Below are 23,594 nucleotides of genomic sequence, written 5' to 3' on the forward strand. Positions count from 1 at the left end.
GAAGGATTTTAATTGGATGGCTCCGCCTACCATACCAAACCTTTTTTTTTTTTTTTAATTACAAAACTGACCGAAGAAGTGGAGGCAAAACAAGCTGTGTTATCTCTGCAAGCGTTGTAACCATTTATATCTTGTAAGAAACTATTCACAAATCAACTACCAGTCTTAGAAAGAAAGACAAGACATATCAACTATCGGTCAGTCTTTCGAGTTATAAAAACAAAACAAAATCTGTGCAAATGTTATACGCTTGAAAGGCGGTGCATGGGAAAATAAATGACAAGTACTATTTAAAAGGCATCAACCTCTGAATATTCCCTTCGCCATTTTCTTCTTAATATAATTGTGGGAGATCCTTCTTCCACCGCGAGTGTTTTTGGAGTTGCTGGTGACACACTGGTTTGGGATTTAAAGATGGTTGCTGCGAGGTGGAACTGTTTTAGTTTTCAGTTGGTTATTGCGATTAGCTTTATTTTTATTATAGCTGAGGTTTGCAATAGAGGAAGAACCAGCAGTTTCGTAAGGAATAGTGACTTGTCTCGTGATATGCCACTGGACAGCGATGTGTTCCGGGTGCCTCCCGGCTACAATGCTCCCCAACAGGTATGTTTTCTCTTTTTTTCTTTTTTATCTATTTCCTGTTCATATAAATTTCCTGCTTGTTAAATGGTTAATCTTGTGATAGGCAGCTGAAGTTTCTTGAAGGACCCTTTTCCGTTTCTAAATGATCAGTTTTAGGAATCTATTTCAAAACTGTGAAGCCTTTCTTCCAATTGATTTAGTTGGGTTAATATTGTTTGATGATTCAACTGAAGGTTCATACAACACAAGGGGACCATCTGGGGAATGCTGTGATCGTCTCTTGGGTAACTCCGGATGAACCTGGTTCAAATTCAGTCTTTTACTGGGCTGAAAACAGTGAACTCAAAAACAGTGCACAAGGCATTGTTCTTACTTACAAGTACTTCAATTACACTTCTGGTTTCATTCACCATTGCACCATCAGGGATTTGGAGGTTTGTACTTCCTCTGCTTTGTTTGAAATCTATGACATGAAAATATAATAGATTCTGCTTCTGGTCGGCCTAATTTCAGTTAGGTTTGTAGTTTGATACCAAGTATTACTACGAAGTTGGGATCGGGAATTCATCGAGACGATTCTGGTTTGTAACTCCCCCTGCAATTGGCCCTGACGTACCATACACTTTTGGTCTCATAGGTATTGTTAATGACTTTGTACGGAGGATTTAAGCCATAAAGTAACTTGTTGAAGTGATTTTTACATTTCAAAATTTATCATGTGGGATGCTACATGTGTATCCTGGTCTTACAATGTTGAGCATTTGAGTAGGTGATCTCGGGCAAACTCATGATTCAAACAGCACGCTCACCCATTATGAGTTAAACCCTGCAAAAGGACAGACACTGTTGTTCTTGGGAGACCTCTCCTATGCGGATGCCTATCCATTTCATGACAACGCAAGATGGGATACTTGGGGAAGGTTTATTGAGCGAAATGCGGCATATCAACCTTGGATATGGACTGCTGGAAATCACGAAATTGATGTTGTTCCCGCAATAGTAGGCAACTTCCTGCTTTCTCCCTTGTCATTTTCTTATGAGTCGATGCATTAAACTAGTTAACTAAAGTTTTTTTCCCTTTAACTTTCAATTAATGCTTGCCTTATATCAGAATCATAATTAGCATAAGCGTATTAATTAAGCAATTGCGGTTTTGTTTCAGAGGGAAGTTATACCTTTCAAGCCCTACACACACCGTTATCATGTACCCTATACAGCATCAGGGAGTACATCTCCTCTTTGGTACTCCATCAAGAGAGCTTCAACGTATATCATTGTCTTGTCTTCCTACTCAGCTTATGGTATTAATTTTACTATTTAACTTATTTGTGTGTTGTCAAACAGGCAATAGCAGTCTATAACACATAATTAAATGATGAGCATATGGCATTCCATTTTAGTAGACTTTTCACTAGAACTTATGGTGATTCATCTTATTACATTAGTGGGAAAAAAAAACTTCATGAGGAAAACTTGGTTCATTGTTTTCTGCCTCATGTAAAAGAACCATGAAGTTGTAGTTAGCTGCCTTTTAAGTTTGAACTGTTTGTATGCATGTAGCTGATGAAGATATCTGGAAATATGTCAATTATCTACTGAAAATGCCTATTGCAGGGACATCCACACCTCAGTACAAATGGCTTGAAAGGGAGCTTCCAAAAGTGAACAGGACAGAAACACCATGGCTCATTGTTCTTATGCATTCTCCTTTTTACAACAGTTATGTACATCATTATATGGAAGGGGAGTCCATGAGAGTAAGTTTTGAGCCATGGTTTGTGGAGTACAAGGTTGATGTTGTATTCGCTGGACACGTCCATGCCTATGAGAGATCCGTAAGTTCACATCCTCTGTTCTAGAATTTTACTTGGAAAAAAAACTTCGCGAGTTATTGCAGTTACATAATGGTCCTTTGGCCTTACAATGCAGTATGTTTCTTCCTAATTTGATACTCACATCTCATTGATTTGATAATTTTTGTAACACTGACTGCAGGAACGCATATCGAATATTGCGTATAACATTGTTAATGGATTGTGCACTCCCATAAAGGATCCATCTGCTCCAGTGTACTTGACCATTGGAGATGGAGGAAATCTGGAAGGATTGGTGAAAGAGTATGCAATCTCGTTTTAAGATCCATCTCTCCTTGAATCAAAATTCTGTCTGTGATTGTGATCATTTATCAGTGTTGGTGTTATTGAACAGGATGACAGAGCCACAGCCGAACTACTCGGCGTATCGTGAAGCTAGTTTCGGTCATGGAATACTGGAAATTAAGAACAGGACTCATGCTTACTTTGGCTGGCATCGAAATCAAGACGGTTATGCTGTGGAAGCCGATTCCCTATGGTTGCACAATAGATATTGGAGCGTTTCAGATTCAGAAGAATTATCTGTAGCCACTGCCACCATATGATTTTACCTTGTGTCGCTTTAGCTAGCAAGCTCAATTATATCTGTCAAGGTGTTTTTATTCATTGCAAAACTTACAAGTTTTACTTCCAGTAAAAGTAAGGTATTGGAAATAAATGGCTAAAACTGGAATAACCATTAACCAAGCAGGTGGTGGTTGCCTTGCGACATGGAAAATGGCACCCCAGGAATTCTATATTAGACTCGATCTTTGTAAAAACTCTGGAAACAGCCAAAACATTGTAGAATCTCTATACTATTTGGGGGGGAGGGGTAAAGTAGTAGTACTAAGCATCTTTTTTTCATAAAGATAATGCATGTGGGTTTGGAAATGTGAGGGAGATCTCTATTAATGAAGTGAGGGAGGGTTCCATGATTGCTGTTCTTAAAACTCATTAGGGAAAATATATGTAAGCCGAGTTTTTTCAATCTCTAATTTTTAGTTAAAAGTTAAAAAAAAAATGTGACTTAATTTTTTTTTACCGACAGTTTGAATAATAATAAAAAAACAGTTATTTATAATTCACTATTTATAGATTTGACATTAGTGCTTTTATATGTTAGATAGATTATGGTACTTAATCTTGTCATAATTGATGCTTTGTTCCTGTCAAAATAGAACAGAAACTATCCGTTCATCTGTTTTTTCCTTTTTGTTTCTCTCTTTGGTTTTCATATGGCTATAGATAATAAAGTTAGGTTTAATTCTATTATTAGATCCTGTAACTTTTTTTAAGTTATAAATATAGTATTTGTACTTTTAATTTTGTTATTTTCAATCTTTGTACTTTTAGAATTTGTAATTTTTAGTTCTAACAAAAAATAACTATTAATTCATTAAATTGTGTTCTGTTATTTTTTAAATTTAATGTGTCAAATATATATTACATGCATATTGTTATGTCTGTTTGTTATTTCACATATTACTTATAAAAAAAGTCAGTTAATAGATTTAACCATTCGTTTGTATCAAGATTAAAATTTTAAAATTTTAAAAAATAAAACTACTAAAAATGATCCAATTGGTAAACATGGACTGAATCTATAACTTTACACATGGTACAATAATTTAACCAAACAAATTTAACTGTTACCGTTGATTAGGAAAAAATTTTTAAAAATTAAAAAATACAAGTACTAAAATTGATCAAATTAAAGTAGAGGTACTAAATTTACAATTTACACAAAGTATAGGGTGTTATAGCGAAATTTGACCATAAAGTTATGTAGATCAAAGCTAAAGTTTAACATATTTAAATGAAATTAAAGATTTAAAAGGAAAAAAAGGAGGGGACAAATACAGAAAGCAATTAGATTGAAATATTGCAGACATATGTCTTCAATGATTGTCTGCACATTTTCAACCCTCCATTAGTTATTCCATTGGTTACTTTAGGCTTATCACTACAATTTTATCATTTTTTAAAGAATAATCAGATCATATTTTGGTATTAAATTAATAAACTCACTCATGTCTGAATATAAAAATGGGTGTGCATTAGGTTTAATGATCAGACCTTCCTCTAATTAACTGCAGTCGACTGTGGTTCATATCTTGAAACCACTTAGACAACTCCTTAATCATGGTTAAATTTTTATCTCATAACAAAACCTAGGAGAATAATAAAGAAGATAAGAATATTATTTAATTCTTACTTTTTTGACGTGTGGCAGATCCATTTTACAATTTCCTCAGTTTTATGTATTGTATTCTTATAGAAGTTATTCATTCTATTGAAAGCATATTCTAAAAATAGACACTAGTGAAGGGAATTTTACCAAACTGTCAAAATATACATGAACTAGAAACCAAGGGTCAGTTTCAGTAGGTATGTTGAAGAGATTCTACTAAGATGGCCTTGCTGAAAGTCTTTGACCCTTGTGCTATTTGTCTCCTCTGTTTGGTATTGAGTGCATCTGAGTTGTGCAATGGAGGAATAACTGGTAACTTTCTAAGGAAAGAGTATTCTCCAGATATGCCCCTTGACAGTGATGTTTTCCAAGTTCCTCCTGGTTATAACGCACCTCAACAGGTAATGCTTATTTCTCTTATTAAACTTCTTCCAATATTTTAATGGGTTGTTTTAAACCTTAGATAGCTGGTTTTCTGAATCATGATAGGTCCATATAACACAAGGGGATACTGATGGGAGGGGAGTGATCATCTCTTGGATAACTCCTGATGAACCTGGCTCTGACACAGTTCTCTACTGGTCTGAAAATAGTAAGAATAAGAATCGTGCCGAGGGGATTTTTGTCAGATATAAGTTCTTCAATTACACTTCAGGGTACATCCATCACTGCACCATCAAGAACCTGGAGGTATTCTTTTTCTCTTTTTAATCAGGTTTTTCATCTTAAGAAGCTTAATTTAGTTTATTTATTAGTTAATATGACCATAAGCCAAGTTTAAGAGAATTATCTGGGTATAATTAGAGCTTCATTTCACATTCTGCAGTATAACACCAAATACATGTATGAGATTGGAATAGGATATACTATCAGACGATTCTGGTTTAAGACTCCTCCAAGAACTGGCCCTGATGTTCCTTACACTTTTGGTCTGATAGGTAACATCTATGTCACCGTCTTACTAACTTTTGGTCTTTGTCGCCTCTGATTTGTCTGATTATACTCTCATAAATTGATTACAAAGTATTGCATGGATTATTTTTATCTGAGTCCTAATTGAGCACTTTGGAACAGGGGATCTTGGTCAAACACATGATTCAAATGTTACACTCACACATTATGAATCAAATCCAAAAAAAGGGAAAACAGTCTTGTTTTTAGGGGACCTCTCATACTCAAATGACTATCCGTTCCATGATAATACTCGGTGGGATACATGGGGAAGATTCATAGAGAGGAATGCTGCTTATCAGCCTTGGATTTGGACTGCAGGGAATCATGAACTTGATTTTGCTCCTCAGCTTGTATGTCGTTTAACTCTTCTTCCACTGACTGGAACTGCATATTATTCATCTTCCATCTACAACCTTTTACCGATTCCACAACCATTTTACTGTAATCTGCTTCCCTGTACTGTTGCCTATGCACACGAGCAGAATGTCCTAAAACGTCGTTATGTTGCAGGAAGAAACTACACCCTTTAAGCCATATATGCACCGTTATTATGTCCCATTTGCATCATCGCATAGTACATCTCCATTATGGTATTCGATCAAGAGAGGCTCAGCTTACCTAATTGTTTTATCGTCTTATTCAGCATACGGTAAGTATATATGGAAGACAACAAAAGGTTACAGACATTTTTGTTTCTTGTAAAGCTGATTTCCAATTTTGATTTCAACAGGAAAATCCACTCCTCAATACAAATGGCTAAGAGATGAGCTACCTAAAGTGGATAGAAGCAAGACCCCATGGTTGATTGCTCTTATGCACTGCCCAATTTATACTAGTAACTCGCATCATTTCATGGAAGGAGAAACCATGAGAGTGGTGTTTGAGTCATGGTTTGTCAAGTACAAAGTGGATGTTGTATTTTCAGGCCATGTTCATGCCTATGAGCGATCCGTTAGTACCATCCATTTTTTAATCCAAGGCGGTTTTTTCCCCTTCCAAGCTCTGTTTTGTGCTTAGCTTAGTACCTCAATGCTTCCATTTGACTCCCATTGTTTAGGGTTGCAGAAGCGTATATCAAATATTGCATATAATATTGTGAATGGAATGTGTACTCCTGTTGATGACCAGTCTGCACCAGTCTACATTACCATTGGAGATGGAGGAAATCATGATGGACCAGCTATAGGGTAAATATTAATGCTTATTTGTAGATATTAATGCTTTTATTATATGATCCTACTATGATATTGACTGAGCATTCTCTGTCTGGATTATGCAGCATGATGGAACCACAGCCCAACTTCTCAGCCTATAGGGAGGCTAGTTTTGGTCATGGTATATTCGATATCAAGAACAGGACACATGCCTATTTCAGTTGGCACCGAAATCAAGATGGATATGCTGTCGAAGCTGATTCTTTCTGGTTTCACAACAGTTACTGGAATCCCTTAGGGAAATCCTTTGTAGCTCAACACTAATCAATCATTCATCCAAACTAGTTCTTACAATATAGTAGTGGTTAAACTGTAACGTGCCTCTGTCTGTCATGAAAGAAAAATATATTTTGGATTTTAAGATCAGTGTGAACATAAATTGTCAGCAGAAAACAAGTGTGTGAACACAATTTAAATTTGTCATTTTGTTGGAAAAACATAAAAAACCAAATTAAGAAATGTCTTTTCTTTGCACGTATACCAGGAAAAATAAAAACGGATGTTATGTGCACGAAAAAAATTGCGCTTGCTGACAAGAGAAAATGGAAGACAGCAAAGGTTTCATCAATATTAAAGTGCGCAATCGCAGACGTTTCTTACCAAACATGGATTCTTGGTTTTTTCTTTTTCACCTTAATTTTTATTGAAAACGTAGTGAATTCTTCAACATCTGCAAATAGTTCTTAAGGATGATGAACGCTGATTTATACAAACTTGAGTTGATTAAGTTTAGCCCTACCATTGATGACTGAATCAAGCAATGATGTAGAAGAAGTACTTACTACTAATGGTGGACAATAATAATGTAACATTTTTTTTCTATATATATATTTTCCACTAAGTAGTCTTAGAAATTATTCTATGACAAGACATATATTGCACATGTTGATTTTATACAAACGTTATACGCTTCGACACAGAAGCCGGCTAGAACAGCACGTGACTTATATATACACTTACAGAAACAAAAACGTAAAAAAACAAAACAAAACAAAACAAAACCCTTAAGCCAAGACAAACCCAGAAAAACCCATGATGTATTCATGGCTATTACTATATGAGTATAGACTGTAGAGTGTAGACAGTAAGGACACAACATTTATAATATCTATATACACATATATGCACCCTATCCCTAAGTATGTATAGTTTCAGGTTTCCACGTAAGTTAACATCTAGCTTTGGTTTACATGCACCAGGGGGATTGCAAGGCGTCCCAGCCAGTTACATCCACAAGGCTGCTTGCAAAACTGCCAGGATCATCCATCACTGGAAAATCTAATGAGATAGCAGCTTCAGCCCAAATCGATTCATCTAAGACGGGCAAGTTCACACACATATTTTCCCAAAACCCGTCAATTCCATCTTCATTTTGTCCTAATTTTGCATTGTTCCCACCCGGGTTCCCTTGAGAATCAATTTTCTCGTTGGGGAAAGATATGACTGAGTCATTGTTGTACACAGGTTGTACATCATTGGTCCTGATAATTATTGGGCTATTTGATGAACACGTACCTGAATTATTCAGGTTTTGAGTTTGGTTCCCCATTGCAGCAGCCTGAGTATTGGTTGAAGGTGGTGGATACCGAGGGCCGACACATAACTCTGGCAAGTTGAGCTTGGCTTCATAGCCGTAGAGTTTGCGAGCGGCAGCATCATAAGCCATTGCAGCTTCATGAGAGGTGTCAAAAGTTCCAAGCCAAAGACGAGCACCACGGTTGGGTTCACGAATTTCAGCCACCCATTTGCCCCAAGTTCTCTGCCTGACACCTTTGTAAGTGCAGAGAGCATTCTCTGGACCTCCCTTGCCTCTCATGCACCCTTTTCTGGAGCTAGCTTGAGCAGGCCTCCTTATTTGTTTTCGCTCTCCAAACCCACCCATCATTGATGTTGACATTGTTCCAAGAGAGAACCAAAGGGGAAGCAAAATAAAAATGAGGAAAGTGATTGATAAGCACATTGTCTGAAAGGGAGGGTGACTGATGGTATTTATATGACAGTAAAGGGAGATAAGAGCTCCAACGGGTGTAATTAAGCTTGACCGAAACGTGTCTTAAGGTGGATTTGGGATGAAACTTGGCATGGAGACCTTGTTTGCTCGTGTCGACAGCAAACTCACTGTCATTTCTCCTAGACACACTTGGCCTAGACTCTTGTCTGTACACAAGCTCAGGTGGCAAAGAGGAAGGAGAATAAAAAAAACAAAAAAGGGGGGGATGGATAATGGTCAATGTAGGGAAATGGAGAACGGCGTGTTTGGGTGATCGGTTGAAGATAAGAACGTGGGGGAGGGTTCCGAAGAGGAACACATGACAAATGACAAACTAGAGAGGGGGATTTGATACGTGGGGGCTCCCAGGTACATTGAAGTGGTGGGGGCTTTGGCAGTCAGTGTGAACTGTGAAACCAGGTTCAACAATGGCTTTGCAATGCATTCATGCATCAAACAAGTGGGGCCCATGCTACCATAACTTTTTCCCACAAAGATCCCTTCGTACACTGAATCATTCCCGAGTCGGAATATGAATATGAAATCAGGGTTACAACTCGGTTGTCTTCATCCTATTTCATCTTGTATCTAGACTAGAAAGCCCTGCTGCTTTCTCGTGTCGTGTTACTCTTTTGTCAGAAATTCCCGGGATACTATCTCTCTTTCACTTTTTTAGTCGTCGTTCAAACTCAATTTACGTTTCACTCTTATTATGAAAATACTTCTAAATTGGTTTAACTTATCTAAAACTCTATTGTACTATTTAGAATATATATTCAATATTAAAAACATTTTTTTTATAAATTTAAGTAAATATTTTATTAGAAAATAATTTACGCTTTCAAAAACCAATTTTCATTTTCAGAAAAAAAGAAAGTTTTTTTCAAAATATGGGAAATGAGAAAAATGCAAAAGCCAGCGTTGCTATCAATACAAATCTTTCCAAGTAAAGCAAGCTAAAAGTGGAGCATTCCAGTCACATATGGTAAGAACTAAGAAGTCTAGCCTCTTCCTTGACGCGATTAATGAAGAATTGCACTTTCTATCCATTTTTTCATAAGAGTTATTGCATGCAAAAGCAGCCCACCAAGACCAACTTCGCGTGCGGACTTCCATTTGAACCCAAATAACGAAATCAATAATTATATTATAGAAAGGACTCGCTCAATATGTTGAGATGGCCGAGTTGGTCGGGCGTGGGTTCAAATCCCACTCTCAACATAAATTTTTCTTATTTTTCAGCTTTTGTTCAAAGCTTACTGGTTTGCAGGGCCATGGACTTAAAATTGGCTGAAATGAGTTTGGGCCATGACTTTTAGCAAACAAGCAACTGGGCTAAATCGAAGAATGATTAGGAATTTTATAACACCCAACCCAATCATCCCCGCAAAATATATTCCTTATGCTAAGGATTAAGAAAACATTACTACTAAATATAATTAATTTATTATCATAAAATATCTAAAAATGGTCTTCTACTTATGTAATATTAACATACCTTTATAATTTATCTTAATCTAGTGGTGTTTGTTCTACTATTACTAAAAACGAGTTTTAGGATTTCTGCTGCAGAGGCAGCCACCCCCATTGCTACATTGCAAAATCCCCAGTGCTTTAAAACGCTGCTTCACGAGAAGATGCACACTTCAATAAGAGCATGAACATCCAGATGCACCCAAAATGAAGGCTACATTCAAAAAAAGTTCAAAGTGTAAGTCCTTATTTTTCTCAAAAGCAAAATGAGAATTTGCTGTTAATATTTAATATATTATTTTTCAATTTGATATCATCAAAACTTAGGAACGGGCTTTATGGAGCTTAATACTTGATTCAGATTTCAGGCAAAGATTGGTCTTACGCGGCTTACTCTATAGCCCGTCACTTGTTTCAATTTGGACCAATGAATACACGACGTAGTTGAAATTAAAGGAAAAAACCAAGAAGAAACCGACAAAACACAAGCCCGAAGCTTTGGGAATTCATTTTTAACCTAGTCATCCGATTTTACTTTTTTTTTTTCCCGACAAGGCGAAGATGATAAAGGAGGGTGTGGTCGTTTCGGACAATTTACTTACTCATTGTAAGAAAGCCATGTTTTCAATTCCTCTTTGGTTGCCCATATTTCTAGGCAACTTCAGTCAGCTAAAAAGATATAGACCATTTAAAAGACCCAGATCACCCCCCTTCTTTTTCTCAAACAAAAAACAATGGAACCTCTTTTGGCTTCCTTTCTGCTATCTTTCCTTCTTTTCTTTGACCTTTCTTCTGCTGCTGCTTCTCCCTCCCATATCTCCAAGAAATTTGAAACTTGGTGTCAACAACATGGAAAAAGTTACTTATCCGAGGAAGAAAAATCTTACAGGCTTAAAGTCTTTGAAGACAACTATGCCTTTGTTACTCAACACAATGCTATGGTCAATTCTTCTTATTCTTTGGCTCTCAATGCCTTTGCCGATTTCACTCACCACGAGTTTAAGGCCTCCCGCTTGGGTCTCTCCGGTGCTGCCATTCAGTTTAGGCGCCCCAACCTTCGAGAGCCGCGCCTTGTTCGGGACATCCCGGATTCATTGGATTGGAGGGAGAAAGGTGCCGTGACTCAGGTCAAAGATCAAGGGAGTTGTGGTATGCTCAATTTTTTATTGTCCTTTTTTGGGTGATTAACAAGCACTGATTTAAGCTTCATCTAGATCACATAGCTTATTTGGCCTATTTTATAATTACCAGAAAATTGAACATACCGTTTGTCTTAATAGACTGCTGTATGATTATTTGGGAACTTAGATAAGCGATGATCCCTCTGGTTTTGAATGATTCTTAGTTCTTTCTAGACTTTTGCAGTTTCCCTTTTAAATACTTAGATTTTATTGGATTAATTTTAATACATCCATTGTAATGCGAAAAATTCTCTCAAGTTAATGTAAATATATCTCATTTACTCTCCCTGCTTAATTTGAATTGATTATGTTATGTGCAATTGAAAAGAAACCACTCATTTGATTTCTCTTCCTTCTATTTCCTGTTTTCACTCTTCTGTTTTATGGTTCTTAGAGTTTGGTTCAAATATGTATTATGATTATGAATAGGTTTATTCCAACATCATAAGTCATACATGGAAATGTTACAGAGCAATCTTTTGAGTCACAACTTGTGGCTTAAACTTGTTTTTAATGTAATTTAGATGGAAACAAATCTTATTATTGTCCTTGTTTAGGTGCTTGTTGGTCATTCTCGGCAACCGGAGCTATAGAAGGTGTAAATAAAATTGTCACTGGATCTCTTATCAGCCTCTCTGAACAAGAATTGGTTGATTGTGACAAAACTTACAATACTGGCTGTGAGGGTGGGTTGATGGATTATGCGTTTCAGTTTGTCATCAATAACCACGGAATAGACACTGAAGAAGACTATCCTTATCAAGGTCGGGAACATACTTGCAACAAAGAAAAAGTACTGGTTTTTCAATTCCTTAAATCTTTTACTCTTGTCAAAAAGTTTCGTGTTTGTTCAATAACCTCAGTTTTGATATCTGTGGTAATTTGTTACAGCTGAAACGACATGTGGTAACAATTGATGATTACACTGATGTGCCTATGAATAATGAGAAGAAACTGTTGCAAGCGGTGGCAACTCAACCTGTGAGTGTAGGTATATGTGGGAGCGAGAGAGCATTTCAATTGTACTCCAAGGTTGGTTATAAGTTTTTAACTTCTGATAGTTTTCAAAATTTACTTTTGTTGATCCGTTATAGTTATGATTAGTGATTATTTATGTGGCAGGGGATATTCACTGGTCCATGCTCAACTTCCTTGGATCATGCGGTGCTGATAGTAGGTTATGGTTCAGAAAATGGAGTGGATTATTGGATTGTGAAGAACTCATGGGGTAGGAGGTGGGGAATGAATGGCTATATTCATATGATACGTAACAGTGGCAAATCTGAAGGGATTTGTGGCATTAACATGTTGGCTTCCTATCCGATAAAGACTAGCCCAAATCCACCTCCTTCACCTCCTCCGGGGCCAACTAAGTGTGATTTCTTCACTTACTGTTCGGCTGGGGAAACCTGTTGTTGTACGCATCGCATATTCGGAATATGCTTTTCGTGGAAGTGTTGCGGGTTGGATTCAGCCGTGTGTTGCAAAGACAATCGTCATTGCTGCCCCCATAATTATCCAATCTGTGATACAAAGAACAACCAATGTCTCAAGGTTAGTAACAAGTTTTTCATTTCTATCTCAAGTAATTGAAGCATGGTTTGAAAAAGAGTCAGGTGATTTGTAATGTCAAAGTGATACTTGAAGGGCTCTTTTATGGTTGCAGAGGTTTTTTTTTTTGTTTTTTTGTTTTTTTTTGTGTGTGTGTGTTTGATTATTCCATACTAACGGACATTTTTATGCTTGCAGCGTGTTGGAAATGCCACAATAATGGAATCATCTGATACGAATCTCGCTTTTAGGAAGATCAGCAGTTGGTGATCCTTTGTTGACAATTGGATTCTATAGAATATATTCGGAGTTGTATTAGTAACACATTTTTCATTGGATTTTCCTTTTCATAACGCTGGAAATTTCTAAGTAGAATATCTACTTTTAAAATCTATGGATGTAAAGGCGCAATTTTACGTGAAAAAGAAGGGGAGCTTTTTATTTTTATTTTTAAAGGAAACAATACATTGAAGATAATTGGTCTGGCAATGCCGGCTACCTTGCTTAACTAGTTGGTGTTGCTGCAACTGCACGGTTCAATTGGTGTTGGTTTATACGTTTCATTGAAATAAGACTGAAATTGCAGCGAAAAAGTCTTAACTGCATGCTTCAACCATGTTAATATCAATAATTCATTCAAGTGGCTAACAAGGAGCAATAGCTAATTGAAAAAACAAGCAGAGATTCCATATCCGTAATTTACAGTTCGTGTATAACGAATTACGCATCAAAATAGCTATATATTCACTGAAATTTTTCGCTTGATTAAAGTCCTCATCACGAAGAGGGAAACACGTCTTTCACGGCCGAGGCGGCCGACAAGTAATTAAGGGTGTTCCTTAAAGTTTCCTTCTCTCTTTTTAACCTGGTGGCAGTGTCTTCCAACTCCAGTAAAGCCTGCTGCTCTCTCGGCGCCCCTTCGAATGTGCTCCCCACGAAGAAGGAAAAAGGGGTCGGAAACAGATTCCTCCTCAAATCCAGCGTTTCCTTTTCCGGTTTCCCGTTAAGACGATTCGATAACCGAATCACGTCTTTCATGTAAGTCTCCACTTCGCTGGCCAATCCTTCCAAATCTTCGTCCCCGGAGGGTCGGTCTTCGAGCCAATTGACTTCTGCGACAAGATAAGGCTTCGTACGGACAACGTTGGTGATACGGAACCGTTCCTGGCCTTTACATATGAGGAAGAAGCGGTCATCGACGAGACGCTCATGTTTGACGATCTCGCCGACGCAGCCGACGTCGGTGGTGCCGGTGACGGAGTCGGAGTAAATGACGCCAAAGCGGAGGTCGGTGTGGAGGAGCGTGTGCATCATAATGCGGTAACGGAACTCGAAAATCTGGAGAGGGAGGATAGCGCCGGGGAAGAGAACCAAGGGCAGAGGGAATATAGGGAGCTCTACGACGTCGTCTGGTTTAGAAGGATCTGTTTGGTGATGATCGGGGAAGGAAGAGGCCGAAGCTCGAAGAGAGCTGAGCCTGTGAAACCTGCGAGATTGAGAGAGAGAAGATGGCTTCAAAAAGGACTTCAACATGGGGTATGGATTGGCTGCGTTAGGGTTTATGGAAGGCTGGTGAGTGAGTGAAGAAGAAGAGTGAGAAGGTATTAGCTGAGGGAGAGCCATTGAGGTAAGACCAGAAGCTGTTCGAAGTTTTGCGTAAACGAAAAGAATAAGAAGAAGCTAAAACTGAGAGTACTAGTTTGAGTTACCCATTGTTGAAGAGAAGGAAAATACTTGCTTACTAGTAGCTCAGATATTTGTTTTTAGAAGGGCATTTGATATGTTGAAATGTATTCTGGAAAAGCTTAAGCTAGGGAAGAAAAAAACCAGTGGTATATGTGTTAAGAAGGAGTGGATAAAATTGTGGGGTAGAGGGAATTCGGGGCTGAAAATGTGGATTGGAGAATCCCACGTGGGAGTTTAGTTATCTGGATTTTTCTGGCCCATTTCTTCAACTTTTGGACGTAAATTTTTGCATTGGACAATTGTGGTGCTGCTGCCTGCTGCTTCATCATTTCATCACAAATGCAAGGGGAAAATAATATCTTTCTCAAGACTTGGATTTATCATTGATACAAAATTTGGGATAATGACCAAGAATTTTAACTGTTATTGACGACATGTATCGTGATTTTATTTGTTTCCAAATTTCCTGAAACTAATGAAAATTTATATATCTATCTACATATATTAATGTCACCTGTCAATTTTATTTAAAGTAGTAAATATTACTTTGAACAGATTTTTACTTTTTTATATTATATTATAAAATCTAAAAGCTATAAGAATTAAAAAAAAAAAAGAGTTGAGAGCCCAAAATTACATGACCTTTCATCATTCAACCTTACCCTTTTAGCATTGTGTTAAATAATTATTTCAACCTTTCATCTTTTAACCTTATAAATCTGTTTAATAATTAATTTCAAGTTATACCCACAATATGAATTTATTGTAATCTAATAATATATCATTGTATACAAAGGCACGTTCCACGTAAAGCAAAAATGGCCAAAGATGTTATGAAAAAGCTAGCGAGGGACAGACAAGTTGCGCTGCGCTTGGCAGCATTGATTGAGCAAGACAGGGAAGGTGCCGCTGCTGATGGCTGTTAGATAGTTTGGTTGGATCTTATCTAAACCTGTTCATGAGTCGAGCTATCCGTTCAGGTTTTAAGGCGCGTTCGAAATTTAGAAGAGTTTGAGGAAAATATTAGGCTCAAAAAATAGGATTGGATAAAAAAATTAAGCTCGTTTAAAGTATGGGTCGGGCTTAAACATTCAAGGCTAAAGCCTAACAAGCCTGACCCGATCCAATCTATTTTTAAGTTTATAATATTTTATATTATGTTATTTGTATATATTATGTAATTTAAAACACATTAAAAAATTAAAAATATACTAAATATATAATACTGCTCTAATGTAAACATTAAAATAATTTTAAAATGACTATATAAAAATTTTCAATAAATAAAAAATTATTAAATATAAAAATAAAATAAATATTTTTTAAAAAATAATATGAGTGAATTTAAAATGTGTTTGGATTAGTCTTTTACAAATATAGACAGATTTGAATAAAATTTTAAACCTATATTTTAGGTCGAGTTGCACTTGGATAAATATAAAATATGTTAATATCATACTTAAACTTTGCCCGGACCCAGTCCACGAGTAGCTTTAGTCTTTTCTCCTGATTACCTCATTTATACAAAAAATTTATATATTAATTATTTGTTAGTGAATTTGACCCAATACAAAGAAAATGGATATTGTAAACAAAAATTCACGAGTTGGGCTTGTAAAGATAAACTCCAATCCAAATACAATAGACCTTTAACAAGGCTTGGGCTTGAGCTTCGGCAAAGCAACACGAGTTTATTCAATGTGAAACCAAAACAAGCACATGGGCGCTAGCACCGAGGCGATATGGTTTTTTTTTACCGTCATGCAACATGTTGGGTGTCGACGTGTCGTGCTCTTATCCAAAGTCAAAGGGGAGGGCGTTTGGCTTTTCCTTTACGCGATACTGAAAAACACGGTACTATCGGCAGCCGTTGTAAGGGATAAGTATGGTAAGTGATTATGGGAGATTGAGAGAAATATTGAAAGTTACGATTGTTAAATAAGCTGAGTTTTGAACTATTTATGACGGTGTTAAATTAGTATGGGATGTTAAGTGAAAAGAAGTTATAGTTGAAATTGATTGTATTATAACTATTAAAGGTATTTTTGGTAGTGTTAAAGGACAAATGAATAAAAATTTGATCTCAAGAATAAAAAAAAACTGTGTAAGTATGATGGGCGTGTGATTATTGAACAGATTCTAAGTAAAATGAATTTTACTTCATTCATTTTGGCAGGATTAATGAAAGAGTTTTCAATTGATCCCCAAGTATTCCATGTAGTTCCTCCTAAAATTGTTGATCAGATTCAATTAGATAATCGATCCTTACGATCTAATTCTAACGACGCTTCTATTAGTTTGTAATTGCTTCAATCCTATTTTTACTAAAATAAAAAATATGGTACTATTATCGCCGTTGACGGTATAACTATGTGTTGCTGTCATATGAGAATACGCACGTGTTTCCATAACATTTACCGAAGGCATTCTCGCAACAGGATTACAAATTCTGTAACACTCTTATACCCAACCTGATCGCCAAGTTAAGATATCAGAATGCTACACTTGTTGCCAAAGTAAAACAATCAAATTCGTTTCATTCTGAATACTTATTTAATCACGTTGATCAATTTAAGCTTTTGATATGCCTTAGTATCATTCGAGTCTGATACGAGTTTATTGCAGCCTTTAAAATAGTCTAAAGAGGAACATAGACTAGAGTGAAAGGCTTTCAAAATTTAGGGGTGACATTGCGATGTTTAGGGGTGACATTGTGACGACTTCACAAACTGACTTATGTCGTCATGATGTGGTTCCTCTGTCATCGCGTCAAGAATTCTATTTCCCATGTTTTATCATATTTTAAATTTTTAACATCCAAGTCCTTTTTCAAAGCTCAAAATTCAATTAATTCGACTCATTTCACATAGCAAATCATTCAGATTTAAGTATTTATAGTTTCAAATCCACATAATATAACATGATATTCAATCAAAAATAGCAAGGCTTATAAAATTGACACAATTATTGAAGTTTTACAAGTAAGTCCATTAGAGGATTCACACTTACAAATACAATTTATTTTTTTCTACACCTATTAATTTATTAATTAGGACTTCATCAAATCATTTTATGAGAATCACTTACCTAGTACCTCACCAAAGCATTTGAATTTATTTTATATATTTTCAAGTCCATTTTTTGCAACTAGAGTTGAGTATGGGTCGGGCCACCCGGCTCAGCCTGAAATATAAGAGGGTTTATAGGCCCGAAAAATGGGTTTGGACAAAAAAAATAAGGCATGTTTAAAAAACGGGCCAGGCCTTGAGTAAGGCATTTTGGCCCGAGCACAGCCCGAATTCATTAAAGGACAAAAAAATCTAATTTTTTCATATTATTTTCTTGTTATTTTCTCCCTATTTTGCCACCATTTTACTATTATGTTGCTACTATTTTGTTGTTATTGTTTGGATATTATATAAAACATATTTTATTGTTAATTTTGTTATTATTTTAAAGACATTTGTTAATTTTATTATTATTTTAAAAACATTTGTTTGTTAAGTTGCATCTGTCTTAGTGTTATTTAAGTATACATATTTTTTAAAATTTATTTTCAATTTGTTGGGAAATATTTATTTTGATGTTTTTAGTATTTTTGATGTATTATATATACTTTAAAATTATATAAAAATAATATAAAATTAATATGGGTGGGCCGAGTCGGGCCCGGGTTTTAGCATTTTTATCCGAGTCTGACTTGGACAAAATTTTAAGCCTATTTTTTGAGCCTGGTCGAGCACGGGCCTAGCAAACGGGCCTAATTTTTAGTCAGGCCCGACCCAGACCCAGCACGGCCCATGCTCACCTCTATTTGCAACAATTCCTTAGTATTATCACTCTTCTATTATTTTGCCTCCTCCTCCTCTCCATTCCACATCCTTAATGTATATTTTCTTATACATAATTTTTTTTCTCTTAACATATCATGCCTATGTGGGACATTAATTAAGGTTTTTTTTTAATTACACAATACTCTTATCAAGGCTATCCATTTGAGTGTCAGTCACTAAAATTATTTATATGAAATTTTTACGATAAAAATTTCAAAATTTTTACTTATTCCAATTAATACAGTAAATTCTTTAAAATTTTTCCTATTTTGCTGCTAGGCAACTCTAACCCTTATTCACTAAAAATTAAGGTTCTTAAGTTAGAACAGAGGAACCCGAAATCAATTTGAACTTGTCTCACAAAAATTCATATATCTCATAATATAAAATTCTTTTGCTTACACCGTTTCTTCTATGTAAAACTAGGCTCAATAGGTTTAATTTCATACTTTAATTAATCTCTAATTCGATTTATACAATTTTTGGTAAATTTTCAAAGTTAAACTACTACTACTGTCCAAAATTGTTTTAGTACAAAATGTTGGTAACTAAGTTTATATCACCCTTCTTTCCTTTCTCTACAATATTTTCCATCACTTCCTCTTATTTCCCTTCACTAACATATTAAGAACATACAACTTTATATAAGAAAATTCTACTTTAACATTATTTTCATGCTTTTTCAATAATATCAAAATTAAAAATATATAGAAATCTTGATGTTCTTACCTTATTCTATTGATTTCAAACTTTAACTTTATTTTCTCTCTCCTCCAACTTCTTTTTTCTTGAATTCAAGATAATATTCTTGTTCTCCATAGTCTCCCTATCATTTTGATCTCTTGATGGTTATGGAAATTCCTTGAAATTCTAAGTGAAAATGATGGATTTTTGTTGAAAGGTTCAAATTGTAACAAAAGAAAAGTTTTTTACATCTCTCCCCTTCACTCACATTGGAAAGGTGGGAGGATCATCTCTTCTTTTTTTTTTCATCATCTTTCTCTCCTTTTATACTAGCTATTTATAATAAAATATTAATAAAATATCTTATTAAAATATTAATAAAGTAATATTTATCTAATTAAATAATTACAAAATATCATCAAAATATCCCCAACATCATCATTGCCTTCTAGAGTTCTCTCTCTTTCTAATTGACCATTTTGTTCTTGAATAATCACTTAATTTGATAAAATTACAATTTAGTCCCTTATACTTTTTTGGCTTATTCAATTTGGTCCTTATTCATCCATTTTCCTTAATTTCTAGATCTTTCTACCTTAAGGATATTTGCACTATTGACTTTTCACTTTTCACTTTCCATATTTATACATATGCCACAAAACTTTTTGCATATCTACAATTTAGTCTCTTCCTTAATTTAATACATTAAGTTTCGCTTCTTGATTTAACTTTCTTTTGATATCTTGTAACTTTCGTTTTCTTGATCTTATAGATTTTTACGCTAAGATTTTATCTCATATTATTTATTACAAAGGAAATTTTGAGGATGTTACAAATTCCCTATGTAAAAGAATTGCAAGTAGTAAACCTCTCTCGCAGAAATCAACAAACAAAGCAAAGGAATCCAATTTTGCTGATTTACTAGCTTTGACTTTGGGAGGAAGGAATCAGAGGGAAAAACAATGGTGGAAGAGGGACAAGTAATCAACTGCCACACTGTTGAGTTGTAACACCTCATACCCGTACCCGAAACTGGGATAGGATACGAGGCATTACTGAGATTTTCAGAATAATTTCAATTAATTTATATCATTTAGTATTCGTTTTCATGTTTCATGTAACATCATATTATAATTCTCGTATCATATCAAATATTCTATCCGTTGAATCATTGGAGTTCCGATGGATTTTTCAACGGTACACTTAAAGCGTACATTTCCATATTCCATCAATTCATATTCAGAAATAACCTTTAGGACGTTTAATCATCAAGCACTCTCTCGAGTCACTTCTCATGTAGCTGTAGCGAATCAGGATTACCTTTTCAAGTCAAATTCTATCCGCCTTAAGTTACCGTAGTGAATTAGGAACAAATCCTATCCACTTTGAGGTATTATAGTGAATCAGGAACGAATCCTATCCACTTTATATTCTCGAGAAGGCTTTTGTCAGATTAACCGTTCGGGTTATCTATTTCTGCAACACATGCAGGAACTCTTTCATTTGGGAAATCACCTATATCCATCCGGAGCCTAATATTTAAACAGATTTTATCCCTTTCAGGTAATTTCAGAACATACATTATTTCTTTCATTTCAACATACATACATTTCATATATTCAATTCAAACATCATATAAAATACGATACAATATTTAAATTGTCATATTTACATACTCATTCAAGTTATACGAACCTATCTGACTAAATTACATAAATACCAAGATTTTTTGGTAATTTACCATTTTCCCAATTTTTACCCGATCTTAAATTAATAATTTCATTCAATTTATTAATTTAGATAATAAAACAATTCATTCCCTTCAATTTGGTCATTTTTCACATTTTTACAAAATTGCCCCCTAAAGTTTTACTTTTATTCAATTTAGTTCTTGAGCCTAGAACATACAAATTAACCATACTAGCTGAATATTCATATATATTTTCCTCCTCCTCCTCTCCATTCCACATCCTTAATTTATATAACATGCTATAAATAACACTATCAATAATTTCACTATTTACTTATATGTATATTCAAAACTGTCCATTTGAGTTATAGTCACTAAATTATTTATATCTTGAGCTATAGAACTTGAAGATCTGCTAATTTTCCCTGAAACTAGACATACATATCTTCTTACCATAAAATTTTAGGAATTTTTGGTTTAGCCAATAAGTACAGTTTATTCTTTAAAGTCGCATCTGTTCTGCTGTCTGACAGTTCTGACCCTTCTTCACTAAAAATTAATTATCTGTTCGTACAGGATTCGAATGATGTTCCCGTTTATTTCTCTTGAAAATAGACTCTTTCAGGATTCTAAACATATAAATTTAAGCCCCTAATTATTTTTCTCCAATTTTTGATGATGTTCCAAATTCAGAACAGGAGAACCCAAAATCATTCTGACCCTGTCTCACTAAATTTATTATATCTCATAATTCGCAATTCCATTACTTACACCGTTTCTTCTATAACAAATAGACTCAATAAGCTTTAATTCCATATCTTTTTTAATCTTCTAATTCTATTTTCACAATTTATGGTGATTTTTCAAAGTTAGCCTACTACTGTTGTCCAAAGTTATTTTAGTGCAAGATGCTTATTTACCATGTTTATAATACCCTTATTTTCTTTCTCTACACTATTTCTCATTACTTTCTCTTATTTTCTCTTCACTAACATATTAAGAACATAAGACCATATATAAGAAAACTATACTAAAACATCATTTCCATGCTTTTTCAATAATAAAAATCTTAAAAATATATTGAAATCTTCATGTTCTTACCTTGTCCTATTGATTTCAATCTTCAACTTGATTTTTCTCTCTCCTCCAGCTTCTATTTATTGAATCTAACTTGATATTCTAGCTCCCCATAGTCTCCTTGTCATCTTTCTCTCTTGATGGCTATGGAAATTCTTTTGATTTCAAAGTGAAAATGGTGAATTTTCGGTGAAAGAACCAAATTGTAAAGAAAATATTTTTTTTTCTTTTCTTCTCTTCCAACGTTGGTTGCATAGGAAAGATGGATGGTGTGTGTGTGTTTTTTTTCCACACACACACACATATATATACACTAAATAAAATAATAAAATAATAAATATCTTATTAAAATATTAATAAAATAATATTTATCTAATTAATTAATTTAAAATATCATCAACATAATTATTACATTCTAGAATTCTCTCTCCTACTAATTCACCATTTTGCTCTTCATAATCTTTTAAAATTTTATCATTGAGTCATCACTTAATTTGGAAAAATTACGATTTAGTCCCTCATAATTCTTCACCTATTCGATTTGGTCCTAATTCATCCATTTTTCTTAGTTTTTAGATTATTCCACCCCTAAAATATTTGCACTATTGGTCCTTCAAGTTTTTCATATCTACATTTTAACCCCTCAAATTTTAAGTATTTATTCTTGGGCAACAAAACCTTTTTTAACTTTTACAATTTAGTCCTTTCTTGAATTAATAATGTAATATATCATAATATACTTCCCAATGTTGACATAATAAAATTTCCCTTTTTGTCACTTTATTTCTTTATTTTACAATATCAAGGATAATATCTTACTGTAAAAATTTTCGGGATATTATATGAGTCATGGAAATAGCAACTTCAGTTGGCTGAAGAGTTCAAGAAGCTAGTAAAAATTCATGTTTTGTCTATTTATTTGATAATCATGATTTGGCTTTTAAGACCCTCAGTTGACTTGAATTTGAATTTTGATTTTCAATAATTAAGTAATTTTCTATCCTGTCCCATTAAAGGGGACAATCGAGTATTTATATACATGGTTACTATTCGTGGAATTGACATTCTTAGTAGACTCTATGCATATTGGACACGTATGCTGTTTTGGGTTGTCTGTTAGATTTCGTGGTCCCTACATGCGAACTCCTTAGGTATATGCGAGCTGAAACCACAAGCTCCCCTTGCGAGCACCTTGTGGCATGTGTGAGCTGAGACAGTGAGTTCTCGTTGCTGACTTCTCACTGTAAAGCTTGCACGTATCCGTCTGGTAAAGCTAAACAGTGTGTCCAAGCCGTGTGGAATGGTCCAACCCGTGTGGCTCTTGTACCTTGATCCAATTTTCCGTTTTTCACTCTTTTTGCTCCCAAATGCTCTCCTAGGTATAAAAACATGAATTTAAAGGATTAGAAGCATAAAATTCACTATTAACATCGAATAATCACAAAAAAAAACGCATTAAGAATGAGATTAAAATATATTATTTTTAACACCTATGAATAATATTTTAAAAGCTTTATCATACTCGAGCTAAGATTTTCTTGAGTAGGACATGGTGCATTTCATAGCTTCATGGAGAGGGACATTTCGTGTTATTGCACCAGTCCTGGTAGATCTTGCTAAAAAGCTGCCTAA

General features: G+C 34.9%; 5 protein-coding genes across 6 annotated transcripts; 3 read left to right on the plus strand and 2 right to left on the minus strand.

Moving 5' to 3' along the window:
* Positions 1 to 3,426, plus strand: LOC121229438 (purple acid phosphatase 2). Its single transcript, XM_041113792.1, has 8 exons — positions 1 to 603; positions 816 to 1,016; positions 1,108 to 1,219; positions 1,352 to 1,581; positions 1,745 to 1,883; positions 2,197 to 2,417; positions 2,578 to 2,699; positions 2,791 to 3,426. Exons 1-8 carry the CDS (start codon positions 415 to 417, stop codon positions 2,999 to 3,001), a joined length of 1,425 nt encoding a protein of 474 aa, XP_040969726.1. The 5' UTR covers positions 1 to 414; the 3' UTR covers positions 3,002 to 3,426.
* A 1,231-nt stretch (positions 3,427 to 4,657) lies between these two features.
* On the plus strand, positions 4,658 to 7,158 carry LOC107905477 (purple acid phosphatase). 2 transcript variants are annotated; one of them, XR_005927177.1, is made up of 8 exons: positions 4,658 to 5,030; positions 5,119 to 5,319; positions 5,456 to 5,567; positions 5,704 to 5,933; positions 6,094 to 6,232; positions 6,314 to 6,534; positions 6,641 to 6,770; positions 6,863 to 7,158. XR_005927177.1 is itself a non-coding variant. In XM_041113793.1 (8 exons), the coding sequence occupies exons 1-8, from the start codon at positions 4,851 to 4,853 to the stop codon at positions 7,059 to 7,061; spliced, it is 1,404 nt and encodes a 467-aa protein (XP_040969727.1). In that variant the 5' UTR covers positions 4,664 to 4,850; the 3' UTR covers positions 7,062 to 7,158. The 2 variants fall into 2 exon arrangements, 1 of the variants encoding a protein (XP_040969727.1); XM_041113793.1 differs by having other exon boundaries at positions 4,664 to 5,030; positions 6,649 to 6,770.
* Positions 7,159 to 7,642: 484 nt separating this feature from the next.
* LOC121229439 (dehydration-responsive element-binding protein 2D) lies at positions 7,643 to 9,468 on the minus strand. Its single transcript, XM_041113794.1, has one exon. It carries the CDS (start codon positions 8,755 to 8,757, stop codon positions 7,984 to 7,986), a length of 774 nt encoding a protein of 257 aa, XP_040969728.1. The 5' UTR covers positions 8,758 to 9,468; the 3' UTR covers positions 7,643 to 7,983.
* Positions 9,469 to 10,814: 1,346 nt separating this feature from the next.
* LOC107905474 (zingipain-2) lies at positions 10,815 to 13,439 on the plus strand. Its single transcript, XM_016832133.2, has 5 exons — positions 10,815 to 11,409; positions 11,999 to 12,234; positions 12,333 to 12,473; positions 12,564 to 12,995; positions 13,191 to 13,439. The coding sequence occupies exons 1-5, from the start codon at positions 10,995 to 10,997 to the stop codon at positions 13,260 to 13,262; spliced, it is 1,296 nt and encodes a 431-aa protein (XP_016687622.2). The 5' UTR covers positions 10,815 to 10,994; the 3' UTR covers positions 13,263 to 13,439.
* Positions 13,440 to 13,597: 158 nt separating this feature from the next.
* On the minus strand, positions 13,598 to 14,615 carry LOC107905475 (lon protease 2). The gene has a single exon (XM_016832134.2). It carries the CDS (start codon positions 14,613 to 14,615, stop codon positions 13,770 to 13,772), a length of 846 nt encoding a protein of 281 aa, XP_016687623.2. The 3' UTR covers positions 13,598 to 13,769.
* Positions 14,616 to 23,594: the final 8,979 nt, after the last annotated feature.

The sequence above is a fragment of the Gossypium hirsutum genome, chromosome A05, assembly GCF_007990345.1.
Source record: "Gossypium hirsutum isolate 1008001.06 chromosome A05, Gossypium_hirsutum_v2.1, whole genome shotgun sequence".
NCBI lineage: Eukaryota > Viridiplantae > Streptophyta > Magnoliopsida > Malvales > Malvaceae > Gossypium > Gossypium hirsutum.